We start from the raw sequence: 24842 nt of genomic DNA, 5'->3' as shown, positions 1-24842 counted from the left end.
TGAAACATTAAAGAACACTTAAAGTAACAATAACTCACTTCATAAAAAATTAAAAATCATTCAATACATAAGCACAACAATGTATTTAATCCACACTTTAAACATGAATATTTCCATAAACAAGATTCAAGTGTTGAATAAAATACTACACACTTAGATATACAATACAAAGCAAGGAAATGAAGAAATGAACATAAATGGGTAAGAAATTCTCAACCAAAAGCTTCAAATCTTCAAGACCAAAGTGTGTGTGCAAAGCCCTAGCTTCCAACCTTGTTCTCTCTAGCCGTATGACTGAAAATATGCCAGAAGATCTTTTACAAATGAGCTGATTTAGGTATTAAAGGGTTTGGGGCCAAAAAATATTAAATTCTAGAATTGCGCAGAACTGAAGCACGATTTTCGCATTTGCGAACTATGTCTATACTGCTTAACTTCGCATTTGCGATAAATACTTCGCATTTGCAAAGACTGCCTGAATAGTCTTTCTTCGCAATTCCCATGCATTACTTGCAATTCCCACGACTGCTGGCTTCGCAATTCCTAGGATCTTGTCGCTATTGCAACAACTGAGGGCATTTTCCAGATTTTCCTCTTTTTAACTTCTTTTTGACTTGTTGCACTTGGTTTCTTCAATATCACTTCCAAATCACATAGAACCTATAATATAGAAGTAAATGGCATTAAACATATGATTTTATCACTCAAACATAGCAAAAATATAGGCTTAAAGACAAGATAAGTTGGTAAAATACCAACTTATCAAACCCCCAAACTTAAATTATTCTCAAGCAATGAAAGCGACAAAATCTCCTCCCAAGTATTTAACTCAACATTGCATCCTTATCATGCCAAGACAAAAATGTCGACTATAAGCACAAACGCATGACTTTGATTGGTACCAACAATTAATCCAAAGCATATGAATTGCCGAACACTTTTCATGAACTTTATTACATTTCAAGTGCTCAAGCACTATGCAAATCAAAGTAGCAAATCAAGTCATGACACTAAAGCTTCAAAAATTGCATCTCTATCACAATTATTTTTCTTTGGTCATTCCTTACAATTGAAAATGAGATTAAATTCACAACTCAAATCTCATTTGCCCTCATAATTAAGAGAGAATACCGCACTCATAAATCTTAATTCAAAACAAAAATGGGATATCAAATGGAAAGAATTAGCTCTCTCTCTCTCTCTCTCACAAAGATGTTCAAATGCATACAAGTAGTACCATAAGCTTGCCCTTCATGTATTTTTCACTAATGTAGACAACTTGGTTCAAAATCAATTAGGACTTAAAGGGTTGTAGTTTAGGCTTTTGGTTAGGGTAGGGCACAATTTTGGTTAGAGTGACTCAAAACCTCCCCAAGCACTACAAAATTTACAATCAAAGTCCATTTCCTTCAAAAATATTTTCTATCCTTTCTTCACTTTTTATTCCACACCTAATCTTCTTTTTATTCACAACTTCTTATTATATATATATATATATATATATATATATATATATATATATATATATATATATATTTTCAAAATCAAGGGAGGTTTCATTTTTTATCATTTTTTTCTACCTTCCACCTTTTAAACAACTTACATATCACAACTTTTCCAACCTTCACCCACAAACTTAGGCTTTTAGCCTATGTTTACACTTTCAAAGTACTTAGGGAGGTAGGGTGCCAAAAACTAGATCAATAAAGAACAAAGGATTAAAGCTTGTAATATGGTTGCCAAAGAACAAGGTTAAAGGCTCAAAATGGATTGACCAGGAAAAATATTCAAGGTTAGGAAATTGAAGGCACAATAGCGGTCCAAGGAAGGCCTAATATCATTTTTCAAACCAAGCTAGTCTATAATTTTGCCTTGAAGCACATTCCGGGCAAGTTCTAGACTACAAGTAATGCAAAAGAATTCACAATAAATCTCACCACACAAGGCATATGAACACTCAAGTGGAATACAAATCCAAAATCCAATTGAAACCAATGACTCAAAGAGGTTACATATAGCTTAGGAAGCTATTCAGTGAATCAAAAAGCCAAAATTTGAGTCTAAAATTCATGACATCTTTACTTCAATTATTTTTTCTTTTTCAACAACCAAAAATTCATATGCCGAGGTTTAAATCATGTTGGTACCAAGCAAGCCACAACTTGGTCAATGGGCACAAACCCAACTCAAACCATTTATTCTTCCTAAATTAACATAAGTTATATCTAAACTACAAGACTAATTCCCTTAAGAAAGTTTCCTAGCTATCCATCATCGGAAAAAGTCAACAAAATTTACTAGCAATTACCCGGTTCAAGAAGAAAATTGGCATTCTTGGAAAAAGAACTGTGGTACAAAGAAAGCCAAGTATATCGTCACTAACATAAAACATACTATACAATAACAACAAAAAATTTAAGAAGCTAATAACCAAAATTAAGAAGCTAATAAACATCAAGTAGCTAAAACATAATATATATATATATATAAAAAAAGAAGTTAAGAAGCTAATAAACATAATAATATCACACATCACATGAAAATACAATAACAACAAAATGAAAACAACCACAGTACCAATCTGTCATACCCACAGTTATCCACAATTATACAAGAACAACTGTTATATAAGAAGCCACCCCCAACTAAAGATGTTGCAATGTCCCCAATGCAACTAAACATGATAGAGTAAAATGGTGAAAAGTGCTCCCTGAATACTGCATCAGGTGCTCTCCTCGCTGTTTGACTCAGAGGCATCCTCCTCTCCTTCTTCCTCGGACCAAGCAATAGGAGCATTATCATCATCTACCGCCCTGGTCGATGGCATTGTGTCTTGAGGCTTTAGGACTTTCCACAACCCCTTCACACCCTTCCACATGCGAGTAAAGAATTTGTCTCTTTTCTTTTCCCTTTTCTTCATCTGGGTGTGTGCCTTTGCTAGAGTGCCATAGGAACTGCTCAACTCACCATGCGCTTTGGCCAGCTCAGTGTATGCCTTCTCTAGCATCTTAAGGTGATCCCCCTTCTTCCTCTTATCATCAAGGTATTTTTGAAAATCTTTCTTTGAAATGTAAGCGGCTCCCTTAGATGTCTCCCCAGGTCCCTATGGAAGGCCAACTACTATCTCGCGAATTACACACATCTCCTCACTAAGAACAGCAAATGGTCCTCCTGCAGAAGATGATGGATGACTACTCTGATCAACTTGAGAAGAAGACACCATCTTTCTCTTTTTGCTCTTCACAGCGCCGCCCTCTCCTCTTTTCTTCAACAGATTTAGAGGCTTTCCCGGCTCTATCCAATTGTCTCCCGGAGCTTCTTTCACCCCAGCAAGTTGGCACAGCTCAGTGATAAACGATAGGAATATTAATGATAGACTATTCTAGATCGGATACTCTCTCAGTTCATTGATGAAGATTTCACCAATATTTAGCTGAATACCATCAAGGATGCAGGCTATCATTTGAGCTTTTGTAACCGGTACATTCCATATGTTCGACACAGGGGAGATACGACTGCATATGATGGCCAACCATATCTTTGCTGCAGCAATGAACTCTTTGGATGTGATCCCTCTTTTCTCAGCTGCCCATGGAACATCCACACACCGGGCATAACTTGGACACAAACCACTCCTCTGAGGCACATTCTTTTGCATGGAATGGGGTCATGTCGTGGTCCGGCAGGTGATACACTTGATTCACAGCTTCAGCTCCAAAGTGTACCATTTTGCCATGAATTCTCATCTTGGGCTTCCTTAGTCTGATAGCTGGGAGATTTGCATAAAATTTCCTCACCCATTGCTCATTGGCTCGGCAAGGTTGAGGGGCAAAACAATCCCATCCCATGTTTACTAGCCTGATAAAACTCGAGAAGGCGTTCCTGGACGTTGTCTAGCAGTATACCACTCTCCGGGAGCAACTTTTTTGATATCAGTTCAGTAAAGTACCGTTATTGGCATTCCAATGGCAAGAATCGGTGTTGGTCGTAGTTCTTCTCAGCTTCCAAGGGGTTGTCATTTGCGGATCCTTCAGAGTTAGAGCTCATTTTCAATTATAGCACCTGTCAACAAACGATAGGAGTAAAAACATGGTATGGCTATGAAGAATATTGCAAAATAAATCAAATATGCCAAAGGAATGATCGAACAGTCGAAACCCAGCCTTAAAAAAAATTTCAGGATTTTGAGATTTTGAACTGACTGCTCTCTGATATCGCAAATCCCAACAAATCTTCGCAAATGCGAAGTTATCAGAAACCGCAATTACGAAAGATTCCTCGCAAATGCGAAGAATAATGACTTCTAATAAGATCGCAATTGCGAAGAAATTTTTGCATTTGTGAAGCTGGCTGGACTTGAGATTTTTCGCAATTGCGACCACCTCTTCGCAAATGCGAAGTCACAAATTCGAAGAGGTCATTGCAAATCCACGAAATAATTTGATCTATGGACAGCTGCGATATCGTCGTCCCCAGCCTCACCTTCCTCAGATAACAGTACCAAGCCCTAAAATTTTTGAATACAAACCATTCCTAATGAACCCAATCATCTTTTAAACATAATATCATGCACTAGACTTCATAGACAACTATGAATCAACAAAAATATCGATGATTCGGCCAAGAATCTCATTCGGGCCTTTCATCGATCACAAAAGAAGCATAAAAAATTCACTTCTATTTGACAAGCCTTAGGCACTTAGACTTCTCCAATTTTTTAGCAAAGAATAAAACTCACACTCTCAACCAATCTCACCCAGAAATCAACTTACGATTTGAACAATTTTTTAAGCAATTTCGGGCAAAGAAAATGTCACCCATTTGAAAACCTAGGGTTTCAAAGAAAACCAAGAAGAAGAAGAAGAAGAAGAAGAAGAAGAAGAAGAAGAAGAAGAAGAAGAAGAAGAAGAAGAAGAAGAAGAAGAAGAAATGATTAAGCTTCCATACCTGAACTGTTGCAATTAGGAGCGAGAGACAGTGGATTTTTTTTTGTTTTTATAGTAAGGAGAGTGAGGGAAACAAAGGTTTGAGAGCCTTAGATTTTTTTCGTCACTTTTGTTCAATTGAGCGAATGAATCTGTTTTACCCCTTTGATGTTGCAATTGCGACACAGCCTTCACAAATGCGAAGGTTAATGAATCTTGCTATTGTCGCAATTGCGACAGAATTTTGGGAAATGCGATGGTCAATGTTTGCAAATGTGAACCAATTTTCGCAAATGCGAAGCCTGGCCCTGCAATTTTCATTAGCTACTGTCTTTCATGCTCTCCGTCTCCCCGACCTACTCAAATCAACTCCAAAAATTATGAAACTTGGCTGATTGGTTAGAAACAATATAATAAGCTATTTTAAAAAAGAAAATTTCAAAAATGACTAAAAATTTTGAAAAACGATGGGTTGCCTCCCACCAAGCGCCGCATTTAACGTCGTGACACGACGCAAAATAACTTTACCACTTTTCTCGCCACTTGGACGATATTAATTGGGCACCCAACTTGGAATCAAGCTTGTAACCACGAGCAGTGGGGGTGGTAAGTAGATGATCAAACCAAGACTTAATTTCTTCATTTTGAACTTCTTGGCTTTCATGTGAGAAATGTCATTTTGCCTTCTTGTTCCCTCAAATTGTAAAATGTATGACCTTTGTCTTTCCTCCTCGCAATTCCTCATTGACTCGTGTAGTTCAATTCCCATTTAACCACACAATTCCAATATTGAAAAATGCTTGGAATGTGACATCAACCCTCCAAATTACAATTCTTCCCGGATTTTGACATCCTCCCCCCCCCCCCGGACTAGAGTCAATCTCAACCAAATTTTTATTTACACCGGTTGACTCTAATTCCATATTTTTCTTGGCATCACTAACACTCATGGAGTCGGTTGGTGGATGTTCAATTCTTGATTCCTCAAAGTATAGCTCACTTCCTTCCTCGAAATCGGACTCTTCTTGACTTTCTTCCACACTCTTAAGTTGGTGGGCATAATGAGCCTCAACCAATATTTTTATTTGCTCTACCAAAGTGCGGATATGTTCATCATTGTAATCCAAGCCTTGTTTCAAGTCCTCGAGTGCAAAGTTGTGCTTCTCCTCATTTTCAAGAATGGTCTCCAACATGAGCATCATCTTCTCATTTTGAGCATTTGAGAGGTCTTCTTGGTTTTGATCAAGCGCCAAGGAAGGATTTTCGGCTTCCACATCTAAGGAAAATTCTTGGCTATCATTAACCTTTGAGGCTTGTTGGACCTCTAAAGCTTCAAGCATTTCTCCCATTTGTGAGTGCAACTTTTCAAGTGCCAAGTCATTTTGGAGACTATTTTCCAAAAGCTCATCCAAGGCACTTTGCTCTTTGTTTCCTCCTTCAAGTAGGCATTCTAACATGAACTTGAACTCTCCATTTTGACCATGCTCAATTTCTTCCACTTCCATAGTCCTACCATTTTCACCATAAAAAGTAGAATCATCATAGTGAGGGCTTAGGGAAGGGAAGGACAAATAATCACAATACTCCCAATGACTATTTTGACAGCCACATTTATCACAAATACTCCACTCATGGGTTTGAGATTGTGTGCACAATCCACCCCGGGGAGAATTTAAATAATTTTGCCACGAGTATGGTCCTCCACAATAAGGACATGGGTCATCAAAGTATGAACAACTACCATCCGATCAATTTTCATTAAATGTTGCCATTTTTCAAAACTAAGAAAATAAGCAAGAAACAAACAAGAAAAATAGACCAAGGTAAGAAAAATAATTACACAAATATTCACAAGTTTGGACCAAAGCACTTACGCTTATTTCTCAAACAACCTAAATTATGCCAAATTGTTCCCCGACAACGGCGCCAATTTTGATGACGTCCAAATCCACTACTAAAAAGTAAATGGACACGGTCGCATGCAATATAACATACCCAACTATGAGTCGGGGTCAAATCCCACAGAGAACAGTATGTAGGCGATTAGGAATGTAAGAGAATTATCTTTTGTTATGCAATGCCAAACACTTAGAATTGGTTTTAGAAAAGATTTATACCTAAATGCGGAAATGTAAACTAACCTAGAAAGCAAGTAAAATGATCAATGGCTACAAGTATGGATGCATCGGGAATTACACTCAAGTAGCGATCCAATGTATTTCACGATTTTACAAATATGAGCAAGTTTATGTTAATTAGCCATGAATAATAATTCTATATTAGCTTCTTCCAAAGACTAACAAGACTTCCTAATTGAATTATCCCTAAAATAATTAAGATATTAAGCACACCCGGATATGGATACAAGTAGTTCAATCTTATCCTAGGTAGAATCTATAAAATAAGGGCTAAAGCCTCAAGTTCTTGTTAATTAATTTTTCCCAGCCCAAAATAATCTTTTTCAAAATTAATTCGGAGTTAATGAGCGAGTCCTAGGATTAGCTAATCCCTTTGAAAACATTAAAGAACAAGAATAATTAAAGTAACAATAATTCACTTCATAAAAGAATAAAAATCATTCAATACATAAGCATAACAATGTATTTAATCCACACTTTAAACATGAATATTTCCATAAACAAGACTCAAGTGTTGAATAAAATATTACACACTTAAATATACAATACAAAGCAAGGAAATGAAGAAATGAATAAATGGGTAAGAAATTCTCAACCAAAAGCTTCAAATCTTCAAGACCAAAGTGTGTGTGCAAAGCCCTAGCTTCCAACCTTGTTCTCTCTAGCCCTAAGACTGAAAATATGCCAAAAGATCTTTTACAAATGAGCTGGTTTAGGTATTAAAGAGTTTGGGGCCAAAAAATGTGAAATTCCAGAATTGCCCAGAACGGAAGCACAATTTTCGCATTTGCGAACATAAGTTCGCAATTGCTAACTATGTCTATACTGCTTAACTTCGCATTTGTGATAAATACTTCGCATTTGCGAAGGTTGACTGCTTGGGTTGACTTCACATTTGCGAAGACTGCCTGAATAGTCTTTCTTCGTAATTCCCATGCATTACTCGCAATTCCCACGACTGTTGGCTTCACAATTCCCAGGATTTTGTCGCAATTGCGGCAACTGAGGGCAGTTTCCACATTTTCCTCTTTTTAGCTTCTTTTTAACTCGTTGCACTTGGTTTCTTCAATATCACTTCTAAATCACATAGAACCTGTAATATAGAAGTAAATGGCATTAAACACATGATTTTATCACTCAAACATAGCAAAAATATAGGCTTAAAGACAAGATAAGTTGGTAAAATACCAACTTATCACCTACCCATTCATGGACTGGCTCACCCGAAAAATGAAATCTGGTTGTCTTTGCTCGACAATCGACTATTGCATAACAAGTTACCAACCAGTCCATGCCCATGATAGCATCAAAATCCAACATCTCTAGCTCAACTAGGTCGGATGAGGTCTGACGACCACAAACTGTCACCGTACAACCTCGGTAAACCTGTTTAGCAATAATCAATTCTCCGACTGGTGTAGATACCGCAAAAGGATCACTTAGTATTTCAGGAATTGTACCAAACTTCCTCGCAACAAATGAGGTAATACACGATAAAGTAGATCCTGGGTCTATCAAGGCATAATCATCGTAAGAGCAAATAGTCAACATACCGGTCACAACGTCTGGTGAAGACTCATGGTCCTGTCGACCCGCTAAAGCATAGCTACGATTCTAGTTACCACCTGAATTGGAACCTCTACCAGCTGAAAACTGAGACTCGCACCCTGAAAGATGTACATATATAAATGATCTTGTTGTTGTTGTTGTTAGTTGTGCCATACCCCCAGAATCTCTATTTGGGAAATCTCACATCATATGCCCTGGACGTTCACATGTATAACAGGCATTGGAACCGGCTCGTCATTGGCCAAGTGTCCTCTATCACAGATGTCACACCATGGCAGAAATGACCATGTCTGCCCTGAACCTCGCTATCGCTGCAAACCCGATGCCTGTGAGCTCTCACTTGCTCCTGAATGAGTATAGTGGTCATACTTGTAACCCTGTAACTGAGGTGGCGGAGGCCTAGGTGACCGTTCGAAGTACTAGGGCCTATAACTACCCCGGGACTGCTCCTGATACTTGGCAAATCTCATCCTCTTATGCTGCCCTGACTCAGTCCTCACTGTACCCTGCTGCCGACGTCTTTCCCTTTCTATATTCTGGGCGAATGCCTGAATTTAGAAGATATCCATACTATCCTACAATGCAGCGGTGGCACATGCCTTAGTCAACCCTGGGGCCAATCCTGCTATAAACCTATAGATCCTGTCCAATATAGTAGCAACTATGGATGATGCATATCTGACCAATGAGTCAAAATGGATACTATACTCTCGAACACTTATATTGCCCTGCTTGAGGGCTAGAAACTGATCGACTCGAGCCTGTTGGATCTCCCGCGGTAAGTACTAGTCAAAGAAGGCATCTAAAAAATTATCCCAATTAGCTGGAGGTGAATCATGTCCCCTAGACCTCTCCTATCCCTCGTACCAAAGGATGACTATGTCTCGGAGTCGAAAAGCTGCTAGCTCAACTGCCTCTTTCTCCGTGGCATGCATAACCCGAAAATCCTATGAAACCGATCTATGAAATCTTGCAGTTCCTCCCTCTGATCTGTCCCTGTGAACTCTGGGGGACTCAAAGCAATAAACTCTCGGACCTTTGAACTCCCAGACCCCTCAGAAGATACTGCATTAGCAGATTCCCTAACATGTTGCTGGGTAGCTACCAATTGTGTTAAAAAATGCACCGCACTCCTCAAGTCCCGATCTGATGGAAGCGGAGGGGGAACTGGATGTGCAATTTCCCTAGCAATCTCCTTAGGTGGTGTAGGAAATGGTAATGGCTGAGTAGGGGTCTCTCCCTCGGCCTCAGATTGGGCCGCATCTACTAGGGGTACCCTGCTAGTCCCCTCACCTACCGCTGTATCTCTCATCTGGATAGCCATTGTCTTCCTAGTCACCGTCATCTATGCATGCAAATGCCAACACGTAAGTTTAACTCAAATTTCCTATAACTCAATTCTACCGTACAATTTAGATTTGAAAGAAGGGTAACCAACTCTTAAATGCCCTGTAGTCCCCTGCTTAAATAATGTGGTGCACAACAAAACTATAAACAAAACCCTACTAGACATGGCTTGTAGACTCCCTTGGATAGAACTGCTTTGATGCCACTTCTGTCATGCCCCGAACTTGGGGGGCGAGACCGGCACCCGGAGCCTTATCTATCCTTGCATACCAACTTGCGACTAAGGGACTCTGAACATATAATGTCATACTTTGGCCATTGCAAGACAATTTACGAAGCAACATATAAAACTGAACGGAAGCTAACACCGACTAAACATCAATATAAAGCTGGGCTAACAAGGCCGTCATAACTATTACAGCTGACAAACAAATAAAATATACATACAAGGTCTACAAGCCCAATATACTGCACTAACTAACAGGATATGTCAACATACTGTACTAACTGACATGATATGTCTACAAGCCTCTACTTCTAGATGTACTGTGATCGGAATAGGGCCCTGACCTACCCATAACCTATCTATATATATACACAATATATACACAAAACTTCTAGACTCGGCAACTCCGAAGGACGGGGAGCTTACCGATAAAGCTGAACTCGGGCAACACCTATTGAGGAGGTCTACCCGTCTGTCTGTCTGAACCTGCACGCATGAAATGCTGCTTCCCCAGAAAATGGGGCGTCAGTACGAAATAATGTACCGAGTATGCAAGGTAATAAAATAACTGAAAGCTCAAACTGAATTGATAATATAATAACTGAAAGTAACTGGGAGTCAAAGATGATCTGGAGATATACTTGCCCGCTGATACTGACTCAACTCTCTTAATATAGTAAGTAAAACAAATATCTGACCTTATAAGGCTCGGTATATATATAACTACTCTGCCATAGTAGGCTCGCTCATAGGCGCTCGGCCATACTAGGCTCTATATCTCGGTCATGCTGGGCTCACTCATAGGCGCTAGGCCATAGTAGGCTCGGTATATAACTTAGCATATGATTAGAGGTTACCCAATAGGGGCCTGCCCACCGATTATAGCTCGATGGTGGTGAAAATACTATAATACTGTATATATATATATATACCCTCCGCTCTCTTGACTGGAATAAGACAATTTTCAATTAAATATGAAGTCCCGATAAGAGAGAATACTGTAACTTATGAGATTAGGATAGTGTATATAAATTCAGGAATACAAACTTCTCTTTATGCCTCGTTATCAAACTCATGTAATTACGCATCATGCCAAAATGAAGGAAGGGCTTATCCTTAACATACCTGAGCCGGTTCTCTGGACAATCCTTCTAACACACGACAATTGTGACAAAACTCGTGACGACAAGATCGGAGTAGGAAAAAATCCGTATGATATTCTTGAGAAAGATTATACCGGGCTTCTTTAGAGTCACGTTGCTAAGATGCTTAAGGAATTTTTTTGCTTGAATTCTTAAGTGAATCTCCATTGCCTGACAATTTGATGTAAGACCTTTCTTTTGATTTAGATAAGTTTTGGGCTTTAAATGGTATGACTAAGCCATATACTACTTAAATGTTCCACCTTCTCACTCATAGTATAAGAGTCATAATTTGGACAAGATTTTGCTGCCACGTTAGCTTTCCTTAGTCTTTATCCAAAGACCTTAATTAACTATCAACCAACTCCTTAATTAACTTATTAATTTCCCACTAATCCAATATTTAACCAATTACCCACATAATTAAGAATTATCTCAAATTATTTAAAATACTACTCACTTGACACACTTTATGTACCCTACTATCATGGTCATGTGATACCTTGTATGACACTAGTGTATAAATACCGGGTATTGTAGCTTGGATCGTATTTTATCCCAAATCGACAACCTTCAACGAAACTCATTTTCTTTGATTCGTTTACCTTGTATCTTTCACGGCACTTGCTTATTGCTTGTTATAAATAACATAAATGCTTATAATCTCAAGAAAATTTCATTCCCGAACTTGCATCGATTAACTTACGACGAAACTTTAACGTACAAAAAATACGGGATGTAACAATTTACAAGTTGGCTCTAGCATGTGCTACTGTAGAGCTTGTAGACTAACAAAATATTTGAATCTACCCCTAAACGATCAAATTTCTTTTTTGCAATAGTTTGAAGTACGTTCCTTAATAATTAAAAAGATTCAAATATACTATGTACACTTGAAAATATTTAACTATACTCATAGTATCAACCAAATCAATTTAGTGAGACTAAAGATAACCGTGGGACTTTCATGGACTGAAATATAATTATAGAACAAATGTACAACAAATCACATTTATTAAGGATACATTTGAACTTTTTTCTTTTTCAAATGATAAAATCTAAAAAAGATAGAATTCAATCTACATAGAATTAACTTCTTATTAAAATTAATACTATACAAAAACATAGAATAGTTCTTCAAAAGTCAAACTTAAAAAGCCAATAATTTTCATAACCTAATTTTAAAACACAATCAAAACGGCCTCCTATTTTAGTTTGGAGCTTTTCCAACTAAAGATGAAAAAGATAAGGTGGCCAGTAGACCAACACTCGAACATGAATATTTGAGACACAAATTAAATTCCAAATTTCAACAATCTTAGAGATAATATTATTGGTCCCCTAACCTATAATGAAAATTGCTTAAAAATCAAAGACATTCGGAATAATAATGGATGGGATCTAACAATTTTTTTTTTGAGCTTCCTCAAAGCATTATTACTAGTATCCATTCCTTAGCTGCAACCTCCTACACTACTCATATCAACAACCTCATCTGGAGTATGAACTTTAGTGGGGTATTCACAACCTCTTCCTGTTATTAATTGATTGATAAACAATACCCCCAAATAAAAAATTCAATTGGATTTGGGGCACAAAATGTCCAAGGAAAATCCAGTTCTTCCAATGGAAATGCTATCACTCACGTGTCCATACTAGAGAATACCTTGAAAAAATTGGTAGTAACATCGACCCAAACTGCCTGATATGCAAGACCATAAATGAATCCACACTACATATCTTCTGGGAATGCACGGTGGCTCAAACCTTTTGGCAAACCATGGAGGTAGCCATAACCAATCAAATGGATAATGAACACTGGGTAGATTTTTTACATACTAGGAATCCTAAAATAACCAACAAATTCATCACATGGAAGGAAACTTTTCCATTTGTATTATGGGCGATTTGGCGAAACAGAAATGAAAACAACGTGAACAATACTAGCAACCATATCAACACGACCAAAGTTATTAACCAAGCATTGGAATACCACTTGTTAACATCCAAGCCTACTACTAATAATATAAAAGTCAAGCTTAAAACAAAGTGACAGACTCCTCCAAGAAATTGGTATAAGCTCAATTTTGATGGAGCCTTCAACAATAGCTGCTTACATGGAGGTGTCAGTGGAATAATACGCAACAACAAAGGCGAATGGATACTGGGCTACTACGAGAAGCATCCCACAACATCACCTATCCAGGCAGAACTCCAAGCACTACATCATGCACTTCAAATAATCATCAAGGAAAACATATTTCCAGTTGAAGTTGAAACAGATGCCACAGAAGTCATATGCTTCCTTCGTGAGGATTATCCTACTTATAATGATTTAATTCATGAATGCAAATGATTAATGGAGAAGGCAACGCAGCAAAGGGAGATCACAATGAAGCATAGCTTTCGTGAAGGGAACATGGTAGCACACCAGTTCGCAAAAGAAGCTCTAATGGCTCCTAATTATAATAAACGTTGTTATTTTGTCTTACCTCCTATCTTCGCAATGGACGCCTATTGCAAGGATCAGGATGACCATATATATGTTAGAATGTATTTCTATGAATGTGTGTAGTAACCTAACGGCACTAGGCAATGGTTGTGCCTTAGAAGACATTTCTCTAGTATGTACAAAAGAAAATGATATGGGTCTCGTACCCTAGCGTGTAACTGTTATTATTACTATTATTAATATAAGTATCCTTTCCCTTCCCAAAAAACTAAAGATGAATAAAAACAAAACCAAAAAGGACTTATAGTAGTGACAGATTCTATTTACACAGAGAGCATCGACTTCTCGAGACGTAGAAACAGATTTTATTTTAGCCGGCGCCTGCAAAAAGGATTTCACAGTAATTGTTCGTGTTCGAGATGGGTGGCGGCGAATCAAATTACGAGATTCATCAAAACGCGTACATCAAGTTAATCCTACATGCCCTTAAGCACAAGACTTCCTCCGTCAACGGTGTTCTTCTCGGCCGGATCTCCGGCAACGACACCGCCGTCGAAATCGTCGAATCCGTTCCGTTATTCCACTCTCAGATTGGCCTCCTTCCTCCGCTCGAAATTTCCCTTATCATGGTAAGTCAGTCCCCCTTTTCTTCTCTCAACTTTGCATCTGGAATTTACAGTCAGTGGATTTGAACTTAGTCTTAATGATTACTTTGTAAATGTCGGTTTGGCTCGCTGATCTTTGTGATGATCAATTTGAACTTAGTATAAATGAATCTAATACGAGTTTAAAGTTCAAAAATTTATATTACACTGTTAACTTAAATCCTAGTATAAATGAATCCAATACGAGTTTAAAGTTTTATTAGCTGACGTTTGAAAAATATTTGCACAACCAGGTAACTAGTAATTACTGGTTAATCATTATGATAAGCATTAATCGATACTCCCTTCGTTTTAATTTATGTTTTTGTGTTTGATTGGACACAGAGTGTAGGGAAAAAATTCTTTTGAATCTTGTCTAAAATATTTATGCGACTATATAAGCATGTCATTAGTGGTACAATGGGAAGCTTAAGGTTACATTGTTTTTAAATATAGAAAGGTGTTGCTCTTTTTGGAACTGACTAACAAGGAGAGAGTGCCACACAAAATTGAACAGAGGAAGTAACCTGCTAAGAAAAAATGGTAACTGGTATCACAATGTAAAAAATCTTACATTGTCAATGTATATAACTTAAATCCAATACTTTTAGATGTGGGTCAGTATCTATTATTTCTGTGCGACAATAGATTTGAGTCGAGTATAAATCAATGCTTTTGGAGAATTTTCAACTAAATATATGTTGTTAGAGTTGAAGGTAGTGGATACACACTGCTTTAAACATGCATATACCATGCCTTCTACTTGTAATTTTAGTTATTTGGAAGTCTCATCTTGTTTGGATGTTTATTTGGATAGATCGAGGAGTACTATGCTGATAAAGGTTTGAGTATTGTGGGTTACTTTCATGCAAATGAAAGATTTGATGATTTCGAGGTTGGGAATGTGGCCAAGAATATTGCAGATCATATCTTCAAATATTTCCCTCAAGCTGCTTTGCTTCTGGTACCTTTTTGCTTTACTCAAGATAGTTCGAATTCAAAAGTTTCAATCTTTGGATTGTAAGTTACAAAAATCCTTAAGCTTAACGTTTCTTGCATTTTCAGTTGGATAACAAGAAGCTTGAAGCTTTACTAAAGAAGGGGAAAGACAGAAGTCCTGTAATGCAGGTATGTACATTTCATTTTAAGGAGCTATTGGCTTTTGAAACTGAAGCTTAACTAAGTGTATTTTCAAATTTTTACCCTTCTGGTTAATTATTGATGTCAAATTTCGTACTCTTTCATGCCATTCAAATTTGAAGTTTTGTGGCATTTAGCTTCAGCAACTACTTGACCAGTTCTCTATCTATTCTTTGTTCTTCCATAAGAAATTCTAGCTGCCTTATGATTTGTCTTCTACAACAACTGGGTTCGCAGGGAATCTGTCCCATTTACGCCTCGTGATGAAATTAGTTGGAGTAATGTGGTTGCTTTAGTCTCTTTTGTTTTTATCCAAATGCCGAAGGTTATTACTTCTTTCCTGTGCTAGAACTAAGTTGCTTGGACTCGGGTGCGGGTATGCGATACAGGAACGGATCCGAGTATCGGATTCGGCAAAGTCTAAAATTTAAGATTCGGGGGTGCAGATCCGGATATAGATACGGGTGCGGGATTCGGCTAATAAAAAATAGAACTACAAAAATATTGTAAATTTTGAGAGATATTCTGTGAAAAACTTACATGAATATTGTAGAATTCAATCTTTCATTCTCCAAGATGGACATTATTCTTTCATTGTCCTAAATCTGTTCTATTTTTGATTTTGAGAAATCATAATCTCAATTTTTCTCCCAAATTTGTCGATGGACTCCGATCAAAGTGTCCGAAGTTAGTTGACCGAATCCGGGACATATCCCGTCCCCGTCTTGTATCGGGACGGGGACAGCACCAAAATCGAAGAGTCCGCGCAACTTAGTACTAGAGAACTTCATGTCATTGTTTGACGATAGAGAACTTCGCCCTATTGTTTTGATTGCTATGGGAGTCAAGAAATCAAGTTCTCATCTAAGGCTGTTTGTGCACAATAATCTTCATTTTTCTATACTGGGTGAACAAATATAAATCCTCCCTTCATATTCTATCTGCAGTATTTTGATTTTGTCAATTGACACTAAGGAAAAGAAGTTGATAATCCTATTTCGTTGTCTACCTTCGTTATTGTTCGCTTTTTTCTGAAGTTTGATAAAGCTTCATCATTCTTCTTTCTATAATATTTTGGAAAATACCGAGCATTCACATATGGTGCTTCTGCCTAGGGCTGTGCATGGATCGGATCGGATCGGATTTAGCATATTTCGGATTGAAATTTCGGATTTCGGATTCCACAAATTGCAATCCGAATCCGATCCGAATTATATCGGATTGGATCGGATTTTTAAATTTTGGATCGGATTGGTGATCGGATTTTCGGATCGGATTGTATGTATTATTAAGGAGTGTGTATAACTGTATATGGATAATGGATGTTACATAATACAATAGCATTTAAAAGAACAAAAATAGCAAACAAATGACTATAAATTACTTTACCTCAAGATTTTACTTTTGGCTTCATTCCAATTAATAAATATGTTACTAATGTCTAATAGTATAGTATTGTAACTGGTTAAAGCTGACAGTCTCATTGTACTTGCAACCCATAAAGGTACACAATATTGCACAAATTCATTTCCCAGTTGAAGCATAGCAGAAGCATAGCAAAAGCATAACACAAGTCCCTGCAATAACTGTGGTACTTTGCAAAAGCATAGCAAAAGAATTTCAAGTTCTACTGATCATTCTCATTCAATCCAGATTCTTTTACGAACCAAAATGGAAGAAACGCAAGAGCAGAAGCATAGCTAACAGTTCAAGAGAAGGTAATAATTCAACAGTTCAACATGTCCATAAACAAAACACAATCTTCAGAATAAAACAAAATTAACTAAAATCCCAAATAGCTGTTTAATCACTAATGAACTGAAATCCTCAACCAGAATTCCTTAATGCAGCAGCCTTAAGTTCTGGCACACCTGGCACACTGGAACTAAAATCCTCAACCTGGCACACTTTCAAGTTCTGCAATACTACACTTGTCAAAAATGAGAGAATCGGTAAATGTGTATCATGTCAAGTTGGGCAGCCTGTGCAGCAGCCTAATACAGCAGCTTGACTGCTTGGTGGTAGAACAAAACAATACAATAGAGAAGGCTTAATGCAGCAGCTTGGTTCAATTTATTAGAAGGCTTAAGAAAACTTTTAACATGCCACGAACTCGTATCTTTTATATGTCGACGATGCAAGGCTCTTTTCCGGTATTAATCAAGTCTGTAGAATAAGATAGTAATAGAATAAATTAGTTTAAAAATAATCTAAAGAAACATAACATAAGTATACATTAAACACAAGTAAAGTAATAGAAGAAATAAGATAGTCTTACGCGCTTCAAGTTGTTCAAGATTATCTAAATCTTCTTCAATTTTAACCAGAGTTGTTGATTCATTCCGAAGCCAATCTTGGACGCACACAAGAGCTTGAACCAATCTAGGTGTCAATGAACTCCTAAATGGATCAAGTATGCGTCCACCGGTACTAAAGACTGATTCTGAGGCAACACTAGAAATAGGAATGGCTAGCACATCACGTGCCATCTCAGCAAGTGCGGGAAATCTGGGTGAATTCAACTTCCACCACCCCAGAATTTTAAAATTTTCAAAGTCTTCCTCAACATCTTCACCCAAATATTTATCTAACTCTGTTTTAGAATCAATTCCTTCACCCTTCTTATGCTTCTTTAAATCTAACATGAATTTTGAAAGCGATGATGAAGAAGTAGATGAAGTTGGAGAAGATGGACATGAACTAGGGGAAGATGGAGAAGATGGACATGAACCGGAAGATGGAGAATATGGAAATGAACCAGAACCACCATTCTTCTTTGCATACACATTGAACAAAGATTCCATGTATGTCTTCACCTCAATTTGTATTTTCACACCTATTGTTTCTCCAAACATGGCAGCAAGAGCAAACGAAAGAGATTGAAACTTGTGGCGTGGATCGAACACACATGAAATAAAAATCATTTTGTTCATCTTTTGTGGATCCCCCCAATACTTATCAAACTTCTCTTTCATATTATTTGCCATTTCTTTCAAGGTAACATCTTCACTTTGCATCAACTCTTTCAAAGAAGAACCAACAACACATATCTCAAGAAAGTGCACATTAGACGTAATATAAAGTGTACCTGATACCTTCAAGGTGAGTTCATAAAATATTTCAAGAAACTTCACAATACGTCTTACACTATCCCAATCAGTACTTAAAAGTGGACCTGCAGGCTGTCCATCCTCACAAATACAGTTAGAAATACATGACATCAAACCATAATCAATATCACAATATTTTATAAAGGCTTCCTCATAAACTGTAGCAACCTTCAACATCAAATATGTGGAGTTACACCTAGTAGGAACATCCAAGCACAATGATTTTTTAGAAGTTATCCTATCTAGATCACAACATTCTTTAAACTTCTTCCATCTTGCTGGAGATTGTCTAATGTACCTAACAGCTTGTCTTATTCGTTCCACAGACACACTCCCTTCTCTCAACCCATCTTGAACAACTAGATTGATGATGTGAGCCATACATCTAACATGAACATGCTTACCTTCCATCAAGTTAGTGTTCCATCTAGTAAATTGTTTGGATAATTCTTTAACCATGACATCGTTAGAACTTGCATTATCAACTGTCACAGTAAATACTTTATCCACCCCCCATTCAAGCAAACACTTAGCAACACCACTAGCTAAATCTTGACCTTTGTGACTAGTAATTGGACAAAAATTTAATATCTTTTTATGCAAATTCCAATTCTTGTCAATGTAATGTGCTGTAACACACATATAGTTAATTCTTTGAATTGATGTCCATGTATCAGTCGTAATACAAATTCTCGGTTTTGATTCTTTAAAAATTGACTTCAAAGCAAGTTTTTCATTATGGTAAATCTCAAAACAATCTCTAGTCATAGTAGTACGAGATGGAATATGAAATAAAGGTTGAAGAGCTCTCACGAAGTCTCTAAATCCATCCTTTTCAACAGAAATGAAGGGTTGTTCATCTATAATTATCATACGAGCTAAAGCCCTCCTACATGCCTCTTGATCAAATTTCCAAGGGATAAGTGAGACATCACCTGTTTGACCTTTCGGTTGAAAAGCTAATTTTGTCTGGCTTGTCTCCGGCTTGTGGGGATTGTTCGGACACTTGAGAAGATGTGATAGCAAATTGCTTGTACCACTGTTTTTGGTGTTAGCTACATATTCTTCTGGACAGTACTTGCATTTCGCTTTTTTAACACCCTCGTCATCAGTGAACTTACTGAAGTGTCGCCAAGCCACTGATCTTTCTTTCATGATTTTTCTTTTCTTCGAACCAGAATCAGATTCGACGTTGCTTGTGGAATCATTTGAAGCACCACTTTCACCACATTTTACAAGGGCTTGAACTTTATTCACCATCTCTACCTCATCTTCCATCTACGAAACAAAACAAAAAATTAAAATTAAAATCGGATTCAAAATAGTAGTATAGTATGGTCTATTTCTGTTTAAGAAAATCAAGAGTGAAACCCCCAATTTATTTCATCAATTTTATCCAAGAAATAAAAGAGAACAAAGAGACCTAACCCTAGTGTCTTTCTTAAGAATTTCATCAATTCTTAGTGTCTTACCAGTTACCAGTGCGGTCGCCGGAGCACAGAGAAGAGATAGAGGAAGCAACGAGCAGGAGGGAGCAGCTTGAGGCGTCGCGTGAAGACTGAAGTGAGCAGCACCAGCACAGCAGTCTCTGGGTGTGACTTGTGAGGCGTGATGAGTGAAGACTGAAGCCGGGAAGTGAGCAGTGAGGACTGAGTCTGAGGCGTGAGAACTGAGATAAGGCAGCAACATCAAAAAGTTGCTTCTGAGAATTAGACGGAGGCAGAATGAAATAAGACCTAATGCACCTAACCCTAAAAATAAAATTAGTATTTATTTTTCCCTTAATAAATTCGGATTTCGGATCGGATCGGGTTCAAACTATACAAATCCGAATCCAATCCGAAAATCCGAAATTTTAATAAATCAAATCCGAATCCGATCCAAATATCCGAAATCCGAAATCCGAAATCCGAATTTGAGCGGATCGGATCGGATTTCGGATATCCGATCCAAATGCACAGCCCTACTTCTGCCACTAGCACATGCATAATGTCTCCACTGTTTCTATTTGTCCTTCACTCTAACTCCTATAAAAATCTTTCGGTCGGTCTTTAACTCCAGTAAACTTGTTTTGGCACCAAAGGAAAAATCAGCTCCAAACAGACCATAACAAGGTGCTCTATACTAATTGATGGCTCCTGCTACCATTTTTAACTTCATTTCCTGTCTCTCTCAGTGTGCAAGTGGTACAACAACAACAACATTTTTTGAGATCTGTTTGAGAGCTTTCTATGTCGAGAAGTCCTATTAGAGCAGCTCATTGCCTGCAGTACTTAACAAAAATATTGTATGTCTGGTGGAAATGTTTACTCACTAAGGAGATTATTTTAAGCTTGACATGTTAAAGTATCCGAAAGTTAGAAGAAGATTTTTTAGCTTTAGTAGTTTTTTCAAGATCCTGAGGTAGACATGATCTTTTACTGTGCATCCCTCTTTCCATCAGATGCAAAATTAAGCTGGAGGTTAGCCCAATTCAAGCTCTCGAATGTTCTATGATTTGGATATTGATGCAAAAAATATGTTAAGAAAAAGCTAAATCTTACAAAATAGGAAATCATCCATACTTTTGCGCACTTGAGTCGTATGCGGGGGAACTCGCACGTGTGATTTTTTGGGGTGAGGTTTTTTGGGGGTTGTGGGGGGGGGGGGGAGAGAGCAGAGGCGGATCCAGGATTTCATGATTGCGGGTGCCGTTCAGTCAAGGATATTGGAAAAGAGTGATGTTTGGTCGATTCTCTATATTTTGAATTATCTTGAATTAATCCGATACGGCTTACAAAATTTTGGCACATAAATAAATACGCAACCACCAAACAAAAAATATTTGGTCCAATTTGAAATCAAGAAAAAAATAACACTAGATGAATAAAAAAGGAAAATAATTAAAATTATATTCAAATAAAACTTTGAAGATCTAGAAAATGAAAAAGGAAGCAAATACATAATCTAAATAAATAATAAACTGGCGTTGTAACAAAGAGAGAAAATACAACGATGAAGAAAATAAAAATTAAGAAAAGAAGAAATAAGAGAAAAGGACAAAAAGTACAAAAAAGAGACACTACATACAAAATGAGTTTCGATCCCAGGCCAAAGGCCTGAAAAGCTGGAGCTTGGACCATTAGCACCTACCGTCACTTTGTTACTATGGGTGGCACCCTTTACTTATATCCATTTTATTGTGTGAAATACCAGTATATACATTAGATTTTACCCGAGCGTCTGGTGGCGTGGCACCCCCTCTTCTGTACATAGATCCGCCCTTGGGAGGGAACTAGTAGGAGCCATTCCATCCCAATTTGTATATGTGGAGCTCAGTATAAAATCCTATTTTCTTGCAAGACTCGAATAGGTGAAAACCATCTGCTTTATATCTTCAATTCAATCAACTCTGTTTTGTCTTCTCCAGTCCAAGACATTGGCTCAGGACGGATTGTGAGGAGGAAAATGAAATATTTTATATAGGTGGAACATGGAGAGTTTGGATAGGTTAGATCTTCACATGATATCTCTTGTTGGATTGGGCTTCCTTTAAAATACAAATATCTTGAATGTAAAAAGGAATAGAACCCCCACTCTGACAACTTCAGCAGAAAAAATAATATCAGAACCCAAATTCGTATTTGAAATGGACCCTATATGTTCTGTTATATTCTGGATGAAGATGAATCACCATGCTTAGCTTGCGTCAGAGGAGAAAGTTGCTTTAATTCATTCAGATGAAATAAAGTCTTCAGTTGGTTTCATCTGCATGTGAAAAACAGAGAATTGTCCGGAATGAGTAGCTTCTGGCTTCGGATGAAAGATTTTCAATGGGTTTTAAGACCGCTGGCCTGAAAATCTTGACTGCCGAGTCTTTTTGCTGTTGTTTTGGAATTCGTGATAAAATAAGTAAAGCGTTGCTGGAAAATTGAATCGTTTGCCATAGGCGAAGTTAGATCCTCTCTGTGTCGTAGTTACCAATGTATCCAGGGTTCTAGATGTGATTATTTGTAAATCGGTTAGATAACAATTGTGTAGAGATACTTTATAGAGTGAATATCACTATGCTCTGTATTAATCTGTTTCTCCCTACATTTATAATTGTGTTACGTATCGCAATGCAAGCTAATTCAGAGTTCTAACTTCTGGTTTACTTTAAAGCTCGTTCTCTGCACTTGTTTGTGTCTTTGTCATTACTAGTCTTGCTTGTATAAGACTATGATTCTTATAGTTTTGTACTTAAACAAGTTATCCATATCTTCGTAGTAGTTTCCTTTACTGTAAGTCATTTACTTTTTATTCAGCTTTACACTAAGGAAGTATCTAGGAGCTGGAAACTAGTGGGAACGGATGCAAGCGGCCCTCTGAAAATCAAGGAGCCATCTGCAAATATTATCCTTTTAGATTATATCTCGTCAGGAAAATGGAAGGATATCGTAGATTTCGATGACCACCTGGATGACATTAGCAAGTAAGAACTACATACTGTTATCTGCTTGAACGCTGCTAATATCCACATTGATCTCTATAAGTTCCTCATGTTTTCTGCTTCTGCTATTCCATTTTGTTAGGGACTGGCTGAATCCAGAGCTCTTCAAGTGAAGATTCTGTGAAGCACGGAAACTATCGTGTGGTTACCATGTGATATTCGGTATTTATCCCTCCAGTGTAGTTGCTGAGTTTCTGATGAAAAGAATCTAATGGCTCTGATTTTGCAGATTGGTAGTGACTTTGGAGTATTATAGAAGATAGCATCATATCCTCGCAAAAGTACGCATTTCTAATAGGTCAAACATAATTCTTGAGCAAGACAACTTGATTTTGTATTGAATGGAACCCGAATAGTTTATTTGGAACCTTAAATCTTTAACTTGCCTGTTTCATGGGTGTTTGTTTCTAGTTATTTGATGACATGTTCTCGTATTCCATAAAAGACACTTCATCTAAGAGCAATCTGGCATTAAATTATGCATATAGGTCATCGACTCATTATCAATTAGCAACGTACAAGAGAAATGCAGATTTGTCGGAAGCCTTCTTGGCAAAGCTCCTAACCTCAGTTGTAGCAAGTGTTCAAATATTACATTTTATGATATGATTTTCTTTTAAAAAGAAAACTGTTTTAGTTACAAAAACACATTCATCTGTCATCAGCGCACCTCTAATGAAAAATGGCTGTTGCACTAATACATCAGAAGATATATATGTTCCATATATTCTTCAATGCCCTAAAGCCAACTATATATGGAATCTATTTTCAGAAACCACTATGTTTTAGTGGTTATTAGCTAGTTGTAGCTACCATTTACTATATTACTTTCTATAGCTATGTTTTGAAATATTTTATAGTGTATTCGATGTATTTAAGCTACTGTATTCATGAATATAGTAGCATTTCTAGGCGTGAAACAGAGAATTACAGCTAGACAGATTTTTGTATTCGACTGTATTTATGGCGTGAAACATGGGATTACAGTTGGACAGATTGTTGTATTCTACTGTATTCGACTGTATTTACGGCGTGAAACATGGGATTATACTGTTTTTAAACGGAAAGCGAATCAATTAACATAATAGACTCCCAATATAACTCAACAAACTCAATTATAACACACAAATTTTGTACTTCCAGTTATAAAAAAGATTCTCAACCGAAAAACACTCCAAAAACATAGCAATCTTTAGAGAAATTATATAATACATCTGAATACATAAATTATATTAATTAAAAAAAAATATATGAATACATTCATGAAATATAGCGAGACAGTGAATACAATGAAATACATAGAATACAACGGGATACATTGAAATACAATGAAAAAACTGACAATGAATACAATGAAAATACATAAAATACAGCGAAATACATTGAAATACAATGAAAAAAAAAGACAATGAATACAATGAAATACATCGATATACATTGAAATATATTAACTGAAGTATTTCTTCTGCGAATCTGTATCCGAAGTATATCCATCAATTGGATCGCGAACCTTCCAACGATATCGATGAACGCCACGGTGAACCAGTACCCTGGCACTGTACTAAGTAGTGCAATCAAGGTTTGTGCTCTTGCAATCTTGTAAACTTCTTGAACGACATTCATGGTTTTGGCTGCTGGTATCCATCCAATTGCGCTGAACACATCTTTCTGGCTATAG

The 24842-nt window shown here is 37.2% G+C and overlaps 1 protein-coding gene across 1 annotated transcript; it reads left to right on the top strand.

Moving 5' to 3' along the window:
- The first annotated feature begins 14075 nt into the window (after positions 1–14075).
- Positions 14076–23572, top strand: LOC107775949 (ER membrane protein complex subunit 8/9 homolog). Its single transcript, XM_075236752.1, has 6 exons — positions 14076–14428; positions 15261–15407; positions 15509–15571; positions 22980–23146; positions 23247–23326; positions 23394–23572. Exons 1-5 carry the CDS (start codon positions 14219–14221, stop codon positions 23275–23277), a joined length of 618 nt encoding a protein of 205 aa, XP_075092853.1. The 5' UTR covers positions 14076–14218; the 3' UTR covers positions 23278–23326; positions 23394–23572.
- The last annotated feature ends 1270 nt before the right edge of the window (positions 23573–24842 follow it).

This window comes from Nicotiana tabacum, chromosome 18 (genome assembly GCF_000715075.1).
Source record: "Nicotiana tabacum cultivar K326 chromosome 18, ASM71507v2, whole genome shotgun sequence".
Taxonomy (NCBI): Eukaryota; Viridiplantae; Streptophyta; class Magnoliopsida; order Solanales; family Solanaceae; genus Nicotiana; species Nicotiana tabacum.
The sequence above is the reverse complement of the archived record's forward strand: the minus strand, read 5'-3'. Positions and strand labels throughout refer to the sequence as shown.